General features: G+C 47.3%; 1 protein-coding gene across 1 annotated transcript in view; it reads right to left on the minus strand.

Annotated features, from left to right (window-relative positions):
* Positions 1-15,704, minus strand: part of LOC139563414 (alpha-actinin-1-like) — a gene marked incomplete in the record, with an annotated part of 117,402 nt that extends 101,698 nt beyond the window's left edge. Inside the window, 1 exon segment of the mRNA XM_071382063.1 lies at positions 15,264-15,704. Coding sequence (XP_071238164.1) covers positions 15,264-15,380 — 117 coding nt within the window.
* Positions 15,705-18,027: the final 2,323 nt, after the last annotated feature.

Consider the following 18,027-nt stretch of genomic DNA (forward strand, 5'->3'; position numbering starts at 1 on the left):
GCTATCCCTTTAACAGAGCCAGATATCCCTTTAACAGAGCCGGCTATCCCTTTAACAGAGCCGGCTATCCCTTTAACAGAGCCAGATATCCCTTTAACAGAGCCGGCTATCCCTTTAACAGAGCCGGCTATCCCTTTAACAGAGCCGGATATCCCTTTAACAGAGCCGGATATCCCTTTAACAGAGCCGGCTATCCCTTTAACAGAGCCGGCTATCCCTTTAACAGAGCCAGCTATCCCTTTAACAGAGCCGGATATCCCTTTAACAGAGCCGGATATCCCTTTAACAGAGCCGGCTATCCCTTTAACAGAGCCAGCTATCCCTTTAAAAGAGACAGCTATCCCTTTAACAGAGCCAGCTATCCCTTTAACAGAGTCAGCTATCCCTTTAACAGAGCCAACTATCCCTTTAACAGAGCCAGTTATCCCTTTAACAGAGCCAGCTATCCCTTTAACAGAGCCAGATATCCCTTTAACAGAGCCGGCTATCCCTTTAACAGAGCCAGATATCCCTTTAACAGAGCCGGCTATCCCTTTAACAGAGCCAACTATCCCTTTAACAGAGCCAGATATCCCTTTAACAGAGCCGGCTATCCCTTTAACAGAGCCGGCTATCCCTTTAACAGAGTCAGCTATCCCTTTAAAAGAGCCAGCTATCCCTTTAAAAGAGCCAGCTATCCCTTTAACAGAGCCGGCTATCCCTTTAACAGAGCCAGTTATCCCTTTAACAGAGCCGGCTATCCCTTTAACAGAGTCAGCTATCCCTTTAACAGAGCCAGCTATCCCTTTAACAGAGCCGGATATCCCTTTAACAGAGCCGGATATCCCTTTAACAGAGCCGGATATCCCTTTAACAGAGCCGGCTATCCCTTTAACAGAGCCAGCTATCCCTTTAACAGAGTCAGCTATCCCTTTAACAGAGCCAACTATCCCTTTAACAGAGCCAGTTATCCCTTTAACAGAGCCAGCTATCCCTTTAACAGAGCCAGATATCCCTTTAACAGAGCCGGCTATCCCTTTAACAGAGCCAGATATCCCTTTAACAGAGCCGGCTATCCCTTTAACAGAGCCGGCTATCCCTTTAACAGAGCCAGCTATCCCTTTAACAGAGCCGGCTATCCCTTTAACAGAGCCAACTATCCCTTTAACAGAGCCAGATATCCCTTTAACAGAGCCGGCTATCCCTTTAACAGAGCCGGCTATCCCTTTAACAGAGCCGGCTATCCCTTTAACAGAGCCGGCTATCCCTTTAACAGAGCCAGATATCCCTTTAACAGAGCCGGCTATCCCTTTAACAGAGCCGGCTATCCCTTTAACAGAGCCAGATATCCCTTTAACAGAGCCAGATTTCCCTTTAACAGAGCTGGCTATCCCTTTAACAGAACCAGCTATCCCTTTAACAGAGCCAGCTATCCCTTTAACAGAGTCAGCTATCCCTTTAACAGAGCCAACTATCCCTTTAACAGAGCCAGTTATCCCTTTAACAGAGCCAGCTATCCCTTTAACAGAGCCAGTTATCCCTTTAACAGAGTCAGCTATCCCTTTAACAGAGCCAGTTATCCCTTTAACAGAACCAGCTATCCCTTTAACAGAGCCGGCTATCCCTTTAACAGAGCCAGATATCCCTTTAACAGAGCCAGATATCCCTTTAACAGAGCCAGATATCCCTTTAACAGAGCCGGCTATCCCTTTAACAGAGCCGGCTATCCCTTTAACAGAGCCGGCTATCCCTTTAACAGAGCCGGCTATCCCTTTAACAGAGCCAGATATCCCTTTAACAGAGCCGGCTATCCCTTTAACAGAGCCGGCTATCCCTTTAACAGAGCCAGATATCCCTTTAACAGAGCCAGATTTCCCTTTAACAGAGCTGGCTATCCCTTTAACAGAACCAGCTATCCCTTTAACAGAGCCAGCTATCCCTTTAACAGAGTCAGCTATCCCTTTAACAGAGCCAACTATCCCTTTAACAGAGCCAGTTATCCCTTTAACAGAGCCAGCTATCCCTTTAACAGAGCCAGTTATCCCTTTAACAGAGTCAGCTATCCCTTTAACAGAGCCAGTTATCCCTTTAACAGAACCAGCTATCCCTTTAACAGAGCCGGCTATCCCTTTAACAGAGCCAGATATCCCTTTAACAGCATTTGGAACCCATGTCTAATGATGTCCATATTTGGACCATAGAGGCCTGAGAAAACAACTGAAGTGAATATTTGCATCGATGTCCTGGTGGCATTACAGAACTCTCCAGATAACGGATGGTTAGTGGCACACATTTGACTCTTCAAACAGGGCATTCTGTACACACTGACTTGTGCATTTATAACTTAATAAGGAAGAAATGTATTTTGCACTCCCAACACCCAAGGGACAGAGTCTGCCTGTTGGAACTACAAAGAAACTCTTTCCAAACCAGACATAAAGCTATGGGAAGACATTTCCTCTGTGATTTTGGCAAGGTCTGGGTAGCTGTGTTAAGGGCCGGGGCGAGAGGGAAGGGGAGAGAGAGAATAAGGAGAGAGAGAGAGAAGAGGAGAGAGAGAGAAGAGGAGAGAGAGAGAAGAGGAGAGAGAGAGAGAGAGAAGAGGAGAGAGACAAGAGGAGAGAGAGACAAGAGGAGAGAGAATGAGAGAGGGGAGAGAGAAGAGGAGCGAGAGAAGGAGACGATGGGGAGAGAGAGAAGGAGACGATGGGGAGAGAGAGAAGGAGACGAAGGGGAGAGAGAGAAGAGGATAGAGAGAGCTGAGGAGAGAATAGGAGAGAGAGAGAATAGGAGAGAGAAGGGGAGAGCGAGGAGAGAGAGATGAGGAGAGAGGGGGAGAGAGAAGAGGAGAGAGGGGGGAGAGCGAGGGGAGAGAGAAAGAGCGAGGGTAGAGAGAAGAGGAGAGAGAGAAGTGTCAAGTCAGGATTCCTACTTTAGGGTAATCATACTACCAGCAGACACATTAAACTTCCTGCGATGGGTGTGTGTGTGTGTGTGTGTGTGTGTGTGTGTGTGTGTGTGTGTGTGTGTGTGTGTGTGTGTGTGTGTGTGTGTGTGTGTGTGTGTGTGTGTGTGTGTGTGTGTGTGTGTGTGTGTGTGTGTGTGTGTGTGTGTGTGTGACCCCATCCATCAGTGTAAACGAGGCATGGGCAAGGCAGCGTGACTGGGGGTCGAGTCATTGGGGATAAAAAGTTTCTCTGAGATTTAGAACTGGACTGGATCAACTATGACAGACCAGACACACATACACGCAAAACAAACACACACACACAAAACAAACACACACACACTGCCTGCAAATCCCTCATCTAACCCCTGAACATGTACCAATTCAATCTTTCGTGGACACATCAGCTCATAACTCTCTCTCTCTCTCTCGCTCTCTCGTGTCCTGGGTCCTGGAGCAAAGAGGATCTCAGTCACGAAAACATTTTTCTAAGTAGTGAGAGAACGCTCGGGAGAAGGCCATGTTGAAAAGTAATCTTCAGACATGTTGTACTTTCCTTAAAAATGTAGTTTTGTAATTGACTAAAACAAGGAGACAACAAGAAAATTGTATTTGAAAAGTCAAAAGTCAAGTATTTGCTGTGAGCCAATGGGGTAACCTAGGTAACCACAACGTTCTAATAGTGACCGGTAGTACACAGAGAAGGAACGGTCAGATGCGTAGCAATGACCCTGGAACCAGCCACATGGAGAGACAAATAGGAAATGCAATACATTGAATAGATGGAGCAGGGTAGAATAAATAAATTGCAATAAAACACGATTTAAAACAGTATTTTCAGAAGGACTGTGGACACCATTCATGTAATACATTAAATATATACACACACATCAGACGATATTGGCACAGAGTATGTAAACCCAGAGGCGTAACATCACAAGTCTTCCAGGAACTCTTGCGTAACAGACTAGGACAGGGTTTTCTACTTGAGAAGTCAATGAGAGAAGAGAAAAAAATTCTCGAAATCTAAAGAAACAACTTAGATTCAAGCCAATGTTTTAATTATTTGAACATGTTATTATTACTCCAACCTCTTGAAAGAGACAAACTGACACTTTTTTAAAATTTTCGTCAAAAACAACTTCATATTGAAGGACGTACTAGACGACCAGTTCTTATAGCCTTTAGCCGTACCCTTATCCTACTCATCCTCTGTTCCTCTGGTGATGTAGAGGTGAATCCAGGCCCTGCAGTGCCTAGCTCCACTCCTATTCCCCAGGTGCTCTCATTTGTTGACTTCTGTAACCGTAAAAGCCTTGGTTTCATGCATGTTAACATTAGAAACCTCCTCCCTAAGTTTGTTTTATTCACTGCTTTAGCACACTCTGCCGGATGTCCTAGCCGTGTCTGAATCCTGGCTTTAAAACCCTGAAATCTCCATCCCTAACTATAACATTTTCAGACAAGATAGAACTGCCAAAGGGGGCGGAGTTGCAATCTACTGCAGAGATAGTCTGCAGAGTTCTGTCATACTATCCAGGTCTGTACCCAAATTCGAGCTTCTACTTTTAAAAATGCACCTTTCCAGAAACAAGTCTCTCACCATTGCCACTTGCTATAGACCCCCCTATGCCCCCAGCTGTACCCTGGACACCATATGTGAATTGATTGCCCCCCATATATCTTCAGAGCTCGTGCTGCTAGGTGACCTAAACTGTGACATGCTTAACCCCCCAGCCATCCTACAATCTAAGCTTGATGCCCTCAATCTCACACAAATTATCAATGAACCTACCAGGTACCACACCAAAGCCGTAAACACGGGCACCCTCATAGATATCATCCTGACCAACCGGCCCTCTAAATACACCTCTGCTGTCTTCAACCAGGATCTCAGCGATCACTGCCTCATTGCCTGCGTGCATAATGGGTCCGCAGTCAAACGACCATCTCTCATCACTGTCAAACGCTCCCTAAAACACTTCAGCGAGCAGGCCTTTCTAATCGACCTGGCCCGGGTATCCTGGAAGGATATTGACCTCATTCCGTCAGTAGAGGATGCCTGGTTATTCTTTAAGTGCCTTCCTCACCATCATAAATAAAGCATGCCCCATTCAAAAAATGTAGAACCAGGAACAGATATAGCCCTTGGTTCACTCCAGACCTGACTGCCCTTGACCAGCACAAAAACATCCTGTGGCGTACTGCTTAGCATCGAATAGTCCCCGTGATATGCAACTTTTCAGGGAAGTCAGGAACAAATACACACAGTCAGTTAGGAAAGCAAAGGCTAGCTTTTTGAAGCAGAAATATGCATCCTGTAGCACAAACTCAAAAAAGTTCTGGGACACTGTAAAGTCCATGGAGAATAAGAGCACCTCCTCCCAGCTGCCCACTGCACTGAGGCTAGGAAACACTGTCACCACTGATAAATCCACGATAACTGAGAATTTCAATAAGCATTTTTCTACGGCGGGCCATGCTTTCCACCTGGCTACCCCTACCCCGATCAACAGCCCTCCACCCCCCACAGCAACTCGTCCAAACCTCCCCCTTCACCCAAATCCAGATAGCTGATGTTCTGAAAGAGCTGCAAAATCTGGACCCCTACAAATCAGCCGGGCTAGACAATCTGGATCCTCTCTTTCTAAAATGATCTGCCGAAATTGTTGCAACCCCTATTACTAGCCTGTTCAACCTCTCTTTTCATATCGTCTGAGATCCCTATACATTGGAAAGCAGCTGCGGTCATCCCCCTCTTCAAAGGGGTTGACACTCTAGACCCAAACTGCTACAGACCTATATCTATCCTACCCTGCCTTTCTAAGGTCTTCGAAAGCCAAGTTAACAAACAGATTACCGACCATTTCGAATCCCACCGCACCTTCTCCGCTATGCAATCTGGTTTAAGAGCTGGTCATGGGTGCACCTCAGCCACGCTCAAGGTCCTAAAGATATCATAACCGCCATCGATAAGAGACAATACTGTGCAGCTGTATTCATCGACCTGGCCAAGGCTTTCGATCCTGTCAATCACCACATTCTTATTGGGAGACTCAACAGCCTTGGTTTCTCAAATGACTGCCTCGCCTGGTTCACCAACTACTTCTCAGATAGAGTTCAGTGTGTCAAATCAGAGGGCCTGTTGTCCGGACCTCTGGCAGTCTCTATGGGGGTGCCACAGGGTTCAATTCTCGGGCCGACTCTCTTCTCTGTATACATCAATGATGAAGCTCTTGCTGCTGGTGATTCTTTGATCCACCTTTACGCAGATGATACCATTCTGTACACTTCTGGCCCTTCTTTGGACACTGTGTTAACAACCCAAGGGGCTTTCTACTGGACCTGGCTATTACCAAGGGGCTTTCTACTGGACCTGGCTATTACCAAGGGGCTTTCTACTGGACCTGGTTATTACCAAGGGGCTTTCTACTGGACCTGGTTATTACCAAGGGGCTTTCTAATGGACCTGGTTATTACCAAGGGGCTTTCTGCTGGACCTGGTTATTACCAAGGGTCTTTCTGCTGGACCTGGTTATTACCAAGGGGCTTTCTACTGGACCTGGTTATTACCAAGGGGCTTTCTACTGGACCTGGTTATTACCAAGGGGCTTTTTACTGGACCTGGTTATTACCAAGGGGCTTTCTACTGGACCTGGTTATTACCAAGGGGATTTCTACTGGACCTGGTTATTACCAAGGGGCTTTCTACTGGACCTGGTTATTACCAAGGTGCTTTCTACTGGACCTGGTTATTACCAAGGGGCTTTCTATTGACATATCCTCTATTGTTGATGTTGCTTTGTCTGATCACCACTGTGTGTTATACTACCTTGTTGCCCACAGCAACAGGGTAATACTGAACGCAATACTTCTGAAGTTGCTACAGATGTTATTGAGTGTCTGAACAATACTCCACTACCTATTCTGCCTTCCTCTTGTGGTGATTTAGTTGATAACTTTAATAGCAAATGAAGGGCAACCATTGATGCCATAGCTCCAGTAAAGTTGAACAAGGTCAGAGTGAATGATGAGTGAGGAAACTAAATCAATTAAAAAGTAATTGCAGAAAGGCAGAGCGGAAGTGGAGAAAGTCAAAGTTGCAGGTCCATTATGATATTCTGAGAGAGCAAATTGGCATATTGTATATAACAAGGCCATTAAAAATGTCAAAACGGGATTTTTTAAATGTTTTACTTGATCACTAATAATCTGAAAATTACAGTGCTCTTCTCGACCATTGATGGTCTGATAAACTCCCCCCCCCCCGCAAACCTATGTGAACTTTGCTCCACAGTTTGCTGCATATTTCAGAGATGCCCAGCATTAGGCTGGCTATCAGTCAAGCAAGACCTGATGAGAAGTTTGATGATATGTGCCCTAGCCTACCACACAAAAGGCTCTATTGAGTTATTTTCCCTGGTTGACACAGACATGCTCAGAAAAATGATATTACACCTTAAACCTTCTACCGGTCTTCTCGATCCTTTCCCCACCACCTTCTTCAAAACAGTTTTTCAATTTGCATATAAGAAGAAGTGCAAGATATTGTACGTCTCTCCCTGTTCACAGGCACTAAAGACTGCTCTAGTGAAGGCCCTTCTGAAGAAAAGTCATATAGATTCTTCAGCTTTTAGCAAATTTCTGCCATTTTCCAACCTATTCTTAAGCCAACATTCTGGAGAAATTGGTGTTCAAACACCTAAATGATTGTTTAAGTGCCAACTGTATTTAAAAATAAATAAATAAAAGCCCAGCTGAAAAAAAATTAAATCTGCTTTTGGTGCCCACCACAGCACAGAGACAGCCTTAGTTAAAGTGGTAAATTATCTTAGTGCCAACACAGATGCCAAACAACTCTCTGCCCTTGTACTCTTAAATTTAAGTGCTGCCTTCAACACTGTTGGCCATGATGTCCTTCTGGACAGACTGGAGCGGTGGTTTGGCCTCTCCGGTCCAGGAGAGCTGGGTTGGCCTCTCAGGTCCAGGAGAGGTGGTTTGGCCTCTCCGGTCCAGGAGAGCTGGGTTGGCCTCTCAGGTCCAGGAGAGGTGGGTTGGCCTCTCCGGTCCAGGAGAGGTGGGTTGGCCTCTCAGGTCCAGGAGAGGTGTGTTGGCCTCTCCGGTCCAGGAGAGGTGGGTTGGCCTCTCCGGTCCAGGAGAGGTGGGTTGGTCTCTCCGGTCCAGGAGAGGTGGGTTGGTCTCTCCGGTCCAGGAGAGGTGGGTTGGCCTCTCCGGTCCAGGAGAGCTGGGTTGGCCTCTCAGGTCCAGGAGAGGTGGGTTGGCCTCTCAGGTCCAGGAGAGGTGGGTTGGTCTCTCCGGTCCATGAGAGGTGGGTTGGCCTCTCCGGTCCAGGAGAGCTGGGTTGGCCTCTCCGGTCCAGGAGCGGTGGGTTGGAGGTGGGTTGGCCTCTCCGGTCCAGGAGGTGGGTTGGACTCTCCGGTCCAGGAGAGGTGTGTTGGCCTCTCCGGTCCAGGAGAGGTGGGTTGGACTCTCCGGTCCAGGAGAGCTGGGTTGGCCTCTCCGGACCAGGAGAGGTGGGTTGGCCTCTCCGGTCCAGGAGAGGTGGGTTGTTCTCTCCGGTCCAGGAGAGGTGGGTTGGGCTCTCCGGTCCAGGAGAGGTGGGTTGGTCTCTCCGGTCCAGGAGAGGTGGGTTGGTCTCTCCGGTCCAGGAGAGGTGGGTTGGCCTCTCAGGTCCAGGAGAGATGGGTTGGCCTCTCAGGTCCAGGAGAGGTGGGTTGGCCTCTCCGGTCCAGGAGAGGTTGGTTGGCCTCTCCGGGCCAGGAGAGGTGGGTTGGCCTCTCCGATCCAGGAGAGGTGGGTTGGCCTCTCCGATCCAGGAGAGGTGGGTTGGCCTCTCCGATCCAGGAGAGGTGGGTTGGCCTCTCCGATCCAGGAGAGGTGGGTTGGCCTCTCCGATCCAGGAGAGGTGGGTTGGCCTCTCCGATCCAGGAGAGGTGGGTTGGCCTCTCCGATCCAGGAGAGGTGGGTTGGCCTCTCCGATCCAGGAGAGGTGGGTTGGCCTCTCCGGTCCAGGAGAGGTGGGTTGGCCTCTCCGGTCCAGGAGAGGTGGGTTGGCCTCTCCGGTCCAGGAGAGGTGGGTTGGCCTCTCCGGTCCAGGAGAGGTGGGTTGGCCTCTCCGGTCCAGGAGAGTTGGGTTGGCCTCTCCGGTCCAGTTCTAAATTGGTTTAGAACCTATTTAACCGGTCGAGAGTTTTCTGTCACCCTTGGTGAACATAACTCAGGGAAAATACATATCACATGTGGCGTCACAGTAATGTCCAGTTGATATACGTTACCCCTTGGCAGCGTTATCGAAAAGCACAGCACTTATTTTCACTGTTATTCAGACGATACCGACTTTACATTTCTGTGTCACCAGAGGATGTTTAGCTCCACGGATAAATTATTAGACTGTATTAGTGATTTAAATACTTGGACGGTTCACAACTTCCTCCGGCTAAATCAAGACGAGGCCGAGGTACTTATTGTTGGAGCCAAAGCACAGCGAGAGAATGCACATTTTAGTTACTCTGGAATAGCCTGCCAGAGAATCTGAGGGAGGCCAAAACTGTGGACATATTTAAAAGAGATCTTAAAACATATATTTTTAGCTTTGCTATTCCTTACAGTATTTTTTAGTTGTTCAGTATTGTCATTCTTTTGTTTTTTACCTTATGTTTGTTGTTGAGTAGTAAATATTTCAGCTTTAATTTGTATCGTTTTTTTATTTGTTTGTTCTCCTCCTGTAAAGCACATTGCGTTGCATACCATGTTTGAAATGCGCTGTATAAATGACTGTAATTGTTTCAGTCAGACGAGTGCTAGGCCTTCTCTATATCAACCCAACCAGATATCTTGCCTTGCTCTTTCAGGCTCAGACTCAGCCATGAACAATCATTTATCCTGGAATTGAATGGATCGTGGAATCAATTAAAACTTTATCTTCCCCTGGCGCAGAGGAGACAGGCTGGACTGGGGAATGTAGGAGGCTCCAGAGCTGCAAAGGGGGGGGGGGGGGAGGAGTGTCTAGAGATTCACCAGCAGGGGTAAATTGAAGGTACAAGCTAGTCGCTTCCTTATAAGGACAAGCCTGGACAAATTAGCCCTCAGCAGTCAGTCAGTAAACACCTGCATTCAGAGTCAGTCACTACATCTCTGAGCTCTGGCTACAGCGAAAGTCTATTCTAGATGATGAGATTATGAACACAGAGAGAGAGAGAGAGAGAGAGGAGGGAGAGAGGGAGAGAGAGACAGAGACAGAGAGAGACAAAGCCATCACCTACAGAGAGATGAACCTGGAGAAGAGTCCCCTAAGCAAGCTGGTCCTGGGGCACACCCCACAGAGCCCCAGGATAGGAACACAATTAGATCCAACCAATTCATGAGAAAACAAAAAGATAATTACTTGACACATTGGAAAGAATTTACAAAAAAAACTGAGCAAACTAGAATGTTATTTGGCCCTAAACAGAGAGTACACAGTGGCAGAATACCTGACCACTGTGACTGACCCAAACTTAAGGAAATCTTTGACTATGTACAGACTCAGTGAGCATAGCCTTGCTATTGAGAAAGGCCGCCGTAGGCAGACATGGCTCTCAAGAGAAGACAGGCTATGTGCACACTGCCCACAAAATGAGGTGGAAACTGAGCTGCACTTCCTAACCTCCTGCCCAATGTATGACCATATTAGAGAGACATATTTCCCTCAGATTACACAGATCCACAAAGAATTTGAAAACAAATCCAATTTTGATAAACTCCCATATCTACTGGGAGAAATTCCACAGTGTGCCATCACAGCAGCAAGATTTGTGACCTGTTGCCACAAGAAAAGGGCAACCAGTGAAGAACAAACACCATTGTAAATACAACCCATATTTATGCTTATTTATTTTAACTTGTGTGCTTTAACCATTTGTACATTGTTACAACACTGTATATATATATAATATAACATTTGTAATGTCTTTATTGTTTTGAAACTTCTGTATGTGTAATGTTTACTGTTAATTTGTATTGTTTATTTCACTTTTGTATAATATCTACCTCACTTGCTTTGGCAATGTTAACACATGTTTCCCATGCCAATAAAGCCCCTTGAATTGAATTGAATTGAATTGAGAGAAAGAGAGAGAGAGAGAGAGAGAGAGAGAGAGAGAGAGAGAGAGAGGTAGAGAGACAGATATAATCATATATTAATGATCTATTACATGATGGAAGGGAACCTAATCGCAGTCTCCTTGCGGTATTGTGAGGAGTCCCAACAGTGAATGCTAATACGCAATAGGTCTCCATACCTGTCCCCGTTTCACTAAGACACGCCTGGCTATGCAGTGGTGCAGGGGAGAGTCATTCAGATTCCACTGATAAGGAGAGACGGCCTGTATACCTGACAGTCAAGTTAAGACATGCCAGGGACATTTCCTAACCACATCATATCCCTCAGAAAAGCAACATCCAATGGGATGTGTCCCAAATGGCATGCTATTCACCCTATTCCCTTCATAGTGCACTACTTTTGACCAGAGCCGGACTCCTATATAGGGAATAGGGTGCCTTTGGGATGTACTTACCATTGATCTACTAGGGGGACACTGAAGGAAAAAGGTCCCCCTGCTCCCTCCCCCCTGCTCCCTCCCTCCCATCCCCCCTGCTCCCTCCCTCCCCCTGCTCCCTCCCCCCTGCTCCCTCCCTCCCCCCCCCTGCTCCCTCCCCCCTGCTCCCTCCCTCCCTCTCCCTGCTCCCTCCCTTCCCCCCATGCTCCCTCCTTCCCTCCCCCCTGCTCCCTCCCTCCCCCCCATGCTCCCTCCCTGCTCCCTCCCTGCTCCCTTCCTCCCTCCCCCCTGCTCCCTTCCTCCCTCCCCCGATGCTCCCTCCCTCCTCCCTGCTCCCTCCCTCCTCCCTGCTCCCTCCCTCCCCCCTGCTCTCTCCTTCCCTCCCCCTGCTCCCTCCCTCCCTGCTCCCTCCCTTCCCCCCTGCTCCCTCCCTCCCATCCCCCCTGCTCCCTCCCTCCCCCTGCTCCCTCCCCCCTGCTCCCTCCCTCCCATCCCCCCTGCTCCCTCCCTCCCCCTGCTCCCTCCCCCTGCTCCCTCCCTCCCCCCTGCTCCCTCCCTCCCCCTGCTCCCTCCCCCCTGCTCCCTCCCCCATGCTCCCTCCCTCCCTCCCCCCTGCTCCCTCCCTTCCCCCTGCTCCCTCCTTCCCTCCCCCTGCTCCCTCCCTCCCCCCCATGCTCCCTCCCTGCTCCCTTCCTCCCTCCCCCCCTGCCCCCTCCCTCCCCCGATGCTACCTCCATCCCCCCTGCTCCCTCCCTCCCTCCTCCCTGCTCCCTCCCTCCTCCCTGCTCCCTCCCTCCCCCCTCCCTCCCTCCCTGTCAGCATGCTCCCATCCCATAATCATTTTTGTTGTCTAGTCAGAGCTCCATACAATAAAAACACTTCTGTCTCTTTGTGTCCTCACATTCAGAAACAGATACAATATTGAATCCTGTTATGTGTGACCGGCCATACAGCAGTCACTGAGGAGGGCTGAGGCACGAGTGGGTCTCCCCCCACACAAAAATGTAATCTGTTCAAGTATAATTACTCCACACCTGGGGAAATCTCACAGGGCACCTTTGTTTCATTGTTTATATATTTGTGGACGGGTCCAGGTCTACTGTTTCTCTGTCTGCACATCTTACCTTACAGAGGCTATAATACTTACAATTAAATGGATATAATGCATTACTGAAATACCTTCTTTGGTCTAGTTGATACTACCACCTCTCCTGAACGTATCTGCTGTCTATCTAAAGACTACCCTGTTTGGTCTAGTTGATACTACCACCTCTCCTGTATCTGCTGTCTATCTAAAGACTACCCTGTTTGGTCTAGTTGATACTACCACCTCTCCTGTATCTGCTGTCTATCTAAAGACTACCTTGGCATAGAGTATGAACATCACTCAATCTTTTCAAAACCTTGGTCTAGTCAGTGGCCCTTTTCCTTGCATGGAAAATGAAGTCTAAACAAACGGTCATATGATTCAAAGAGAGAGAGAGGCTCTGAAGCACGACCAGCGAATTGTCATTCATTCCATGGTATTACCACGGCGACTACTGGAACTGCCGTAGTCAGAGCCTCCAGGTGATGTCTCAGGGTAGGCAGGCAGGCAGGCAGGTAGACAGGCAGGTAGACAGGCAGGCAGGTAGGCAGGCAGGTAGGCAGGCAGGCAGGCAGGCAGGCAGGCAGGCAGGCAGGTAGGCAGGCAGGCAGGTAGGTAGGCAGGCAGGTAGACAGGCAGGCAGGTAGGCAGGCAGGTAGGCAGGCAGGCAGGCAGGCAGGTAGGTAGGCAGGCAGGTAGGTAGGTAGGCAGGCAGGTAGGTAGGCAGGCAGGCAGGTAGGCAGGCAGGCAGGTAGGCAGGCAGGTAGGCAGGCAGGCAGGCAGGCAGGTAGGCAGGCAGGCAGGCAGGTAGGTAGGCAGGCAGGTAGGCAGGCAGGCAGGCAGGCAGGCTCGTGCTAGTTGTTGGCTCCCTGCATCTGTAATTATTTACGTGTAACCCCTGACCTCGCATACCTAGCCGCCCCGGTGCTCCTCTCACCGACACCAGTAGCCGTCTGGCGATGACAACATAATTCAGGAAACTGGAAGCCAAAGCTTTCAAAGCAGAAAGAAAAAAGAAAACTTTTTCCAACTGCTGCTGCGAGAGAAGGGGGACGATTATGACCATTTTAGGGCACACTCGCTCCGATCCAAGCCCAACCCTTCTAACCACAACGCTTACTCAGATTCCACTGCCTTTTCTTCCCTATTTTCTCAAAGCAAAAAAGGAAAGTGAGAGAGAGCGAGAGACAGAGAGAGAGAGAGAAAGAGAGAGCGAGAGACAGAGAGAGAGAGAGAAAGAGAGAGAGAGAGAAAGAGAGTGAGAAAGAGAGAGAGAGAGACAGAGAGAGCGAGAGACAGAGAGCGAGAGACAGAGAGAGAGAGAGAAAGAGAGAGAGAGAGAGACAGAGAGAGCGAGCACGGGCACAAATGTTTTCAGCCATTCTCTAAATACTTTCATTTGAATGATTCCATTGGAACTCAGTGTAGTCTACACTGTCCATACATTCTAGTTCTGATCTGAACCAAACACTCTTTTTCATAGAGAGATTAGATAGATAAGATAGATAGATAATTCATCAACAGAATATTCTAATACTGTTGACATCACCGGAACTGAGGTAGATAGGGACACCTACAATAGGAGGAGGAGAGGAGAACTGAGGTAGATAGGGACACCTACAATAGGAGGAGGAGAGGAGAACTGAGGTAGATAGGGACACCTACAATAGGAGGAGGAGAGGAGAACTGAGGTAGATAGGGACACCTACAATAGGAGGAGGAGAGGAGAACTGAGGTAGATAGGGACACCTACAATAGGAGGAGGAGAGGAGAACTGAGGTAGATAGGGACACCTACAATAGGAGGAAAGGGGAACTGAGGTAGATAGGGACACCTACAATAGGAGGAGAAGAAAGGAGAGAAGGGGAGAGGAGGGGAGAAAGGAAGGGGAGAGGAGGAAGGAAGGAAGGAAAGGGAGATCAGGTAAGGGAAGGGAAGTGGAGGGGAGAGAAGAGGAGATGAGGTAAGGGAAGGGAAGTGGAGGGGCGAGAAGAGGAGATGAGGAGGAAAGGGGAGAGGAGAGGATGAGGAAAGGGGAGGGGGGATGAGGAAAGGGGAGAGGAGAGGAGGGAAGAGGAGAAGGGGAGAGGAGAGGATGAGGAAAGGGGAGAGGAGGGAAGAGGAGATGAGAAGGAAAGCGAAGGGGAGAGGAGACATGATACAGCAGTAGGAACACATGTCTGACATCTGTTGCTCTGCGAGGTGGGCGGACTATTTCCAGTAGTAATCTTCTTCTTTATTTGTAGCAGGGATGGGTGAACGGGAGATTAGGCCATTCGTCGGGGGGCTACAGCAGACACTATGCTGCTTCAACTACAGCCGGGCGGCTGCTTTTACACGTTAGAATAGAACTAGCCTAAATCCTTAATGTAATGTTTAGGCTACTCAAACCATTAGGCTACTCAAAAGTTATGGCGAATTTGCAATATGACAGTTGACACATTGGTTAGCCTATCTAACTCAGAGCTAAATAAATGCCGTGTAAAAAAAAATCGTTACAAAAACACCCCCTGATGTCAATAATACACAAACGTTTATTCTTCCCATTTCCCAAGACCAGTATCAATTTCAAAATAGCCTACAGGTTTCCTGCTGCGCGCTCATACGTCCCTCTCCCCCTCTCATCTCACTGCTGCACCACACCAGGAAAGAGGAAGCTAGATCACTATATATATATATAAACTGTATTCACCTTTCTTTGCTGCTTCTCCCACGCCGGGTCCAACAGCATATCCCGGTCCCAGTCATCTTCCTGAGGCATGTAATTATTTTCATCTCCATCATAGGGATCCATGTCGAAAGTAGGCATGAATTATACTTCTTCACGCTCCCCGGGACTCACTCGGTGGTGGACCGGAGGTGATGTTGCAACAATACGTTACCGACCGTCTCCCGCACTCGCACACGATCAAGACGGTGTGAATTAAATTAACGGTCGTCCCGGCTTCACTATATCTCTCTCGCTGACTCTTCTTTTCTCTCTCTCTCTCTCTCTCTCTCGCTCTCTGCTAAAATCACACAATCCGCTCGCCTTTATTTTTCTTTCAATTTGTTTCAACCTCCGAGCTACAGCACTATTCTTAAGTAGGCAGATCCTTGAGCGATGCTGCCGACAGAAGCAAAATCTTGCTGTGAAGAAAAAATTAACTTCAATGGCGAAAATATACAACGTGATTGGATACAGGGGAGTTGTAAAGGCCCTCCCACTATCGACCAGGCACACATAATTGGCTGTAGCAGCTGTCAGTGCAACTACTTATTGTACGCTGATTGTATTAGTATAGGTTGTCTGCTCTGGACATACGGGGACTTGGATTGGATACATTCTAATCTGTCAAAGTGTTTAATTTTGTTTGAAACAATGTAATTTAAAGACCTAAATTCGTAATGTTCGCAAACATTAGCACCTGTATTGCGGTAATTTACCATTTCAGTGTAGGCTACGCCAAAAAGCGTACGTCGTCCGAACAGTATAGCCTATAGCTGCAGGTTATTTTCAGAAGCCGCATTTAACCACCTGGAAGAGGAGACCACAACCCCCCATGATGGTCATTTATAGTAAGGATAGACGGATATGAGTCGCGTCTTCTAAGGCCACTTGTTGACACACAAATACATCTAATGCGTGGTTTCCATGGTTTCCATGTATTTGATGGCATTCCATTTGCTCCGTTCCAGTCACCGTTATGAGCTGTCCTCCCGTCAGTAGCCTCCACTGACACACGCCATCTTATGGCAACTTGTTAACACATTTCCATAAAGCGACAATGCCCTTCCCGGTCATTAATGACTGAGGTTAAAGACTACGAATGATTATTATTTAACGCTGATAGCTACATAATAACGTTAATGTGACAGACATGGAGTCTGTAAAAAGGCTTAATTGTCCATTAATTACAAATCAATGGAGCCTACAATTCCACGCGCTTTTACGCAATGGCTCCAACAAATGGCTGAAACAAATTCAAGACAATTCCAATGAGTTGTAAAGTTTTTAATTTTGTTAATATTTTACCGGTAGTTATAAAAGTTACCATGTGTTACATAATTTTGTACTTTTGATTATTTATTTTTTCACATAACAACTGAGTTTCCTGCTCGTGACTCTTGAAAACTCGTCATTCATCGCAGCTCAGATTCCATGTTTATTTTGTCCCCAAGATTATCAAGAAGGTTGGCTGAGCTGGCCTGTGCGAGGTGATGCGCCATCGGACTGCTTCAACCCTGTCATCTAAACACACAGAGCAGTGTTGCCGTGGCCACGGTCTCTCTACCTTGTAAGGTAAAACCACATACTGGAACTACTCGCTGCGTGAAGGCCTCGCTCCCTCTCCGCAGGGGGAAAACTAAACTGAATAGCCTACAACGGGGTAGCCCAGGTCAGTCTTGCGTAGTTCTTATTGGCTACATGAAACTGGAACGCTCTTCCATATATGGACAAACTTCCAAGCGGGTGAATGTTCGGGAAAGTGATGTCACAGATTAAGCGCAGGCTACAGACTGGTCTGTGTTTAAAGAGGCAGAGTTCCTTTCACAGCAGGCTGTGTTACTACTGTGCAGACAGAGGTGAGGAGAACAGCAAACAAACAATGAAAGACTGTGTAGCCTACTGTATTCAACAAGAGTTTAGGACAGTGATTGTATTCAAAATCTGTTTTTCACAGGTAAGGAGAGGAAGGGTTGCAGCAAGACCGTTAAGGATAATTTATTCTCGGTTCATTATTACACCAAAGAAACAAAATCAAATCACAGTTTATTCCTCACATGTTTGGTAATCAACAGGTTGTGGACTAACAGTGAAATGCTTCCTGACGGGACCTTCCCAACAATACAGAGAGAAAGAAAATAGAGAAATAATAGAAAAATAAAACACGTAATAACAAATACACAATGAGTAATGATAACTAGGTTATATACACAGGGTACCAGTACTGAGTAATGATAACTAGGTTATATACACAGGGTACCAGTACTGAGTCAATGAGTAATGATAACTAGGTTATATACACAGGGTACCAGTACTGAGTAATGATAACTAGGTTATATACACAGGGTACCAGTACTGAGTCAATGAGTAATGATAACTAGGTTATATACACAGGGTACCAGTACTGAGTAATGATAACTAGGTTATATACACAGGGTACCAGTACTGAGTCAATGAGTAATGATAACTAGGTTATATACACAGGGTACCAGTACTGAGTCAATGAGTAATGATAACTAGGTTATATACACAGGGTACCAGTACTGAGTAATGATAACTAGGTTATATACACAGGGTACCAGTACTGAGTCAATGAGTAATGATAACTAGGTTATATACACAGGGTACCAGTACTGAGTCAATGAGTAATGATAACTAGGTTATATACACAGGGTACCAGTACTGAGTCAATGAGTAATGTTAACTAGGTTATATACACAGGGTACCAGTACTGAGTCAATGAGTAATG

The sequence above is a fragment of the Salvelinus alpinus genome, chromosome 34 (genome assembly GCF_045679555.1).
Source record: "Salvelinus alpinus chromosome 34, SLU_Salpinus.1, whole genome shotgun sequence".
Classification (NCBI taxonomy): Eukaryota; Metazoa; Chordata; class Actinopteri; order Salmoniformes; family Salmonidae; genus Salvelinus; species Salvelinus alpinus.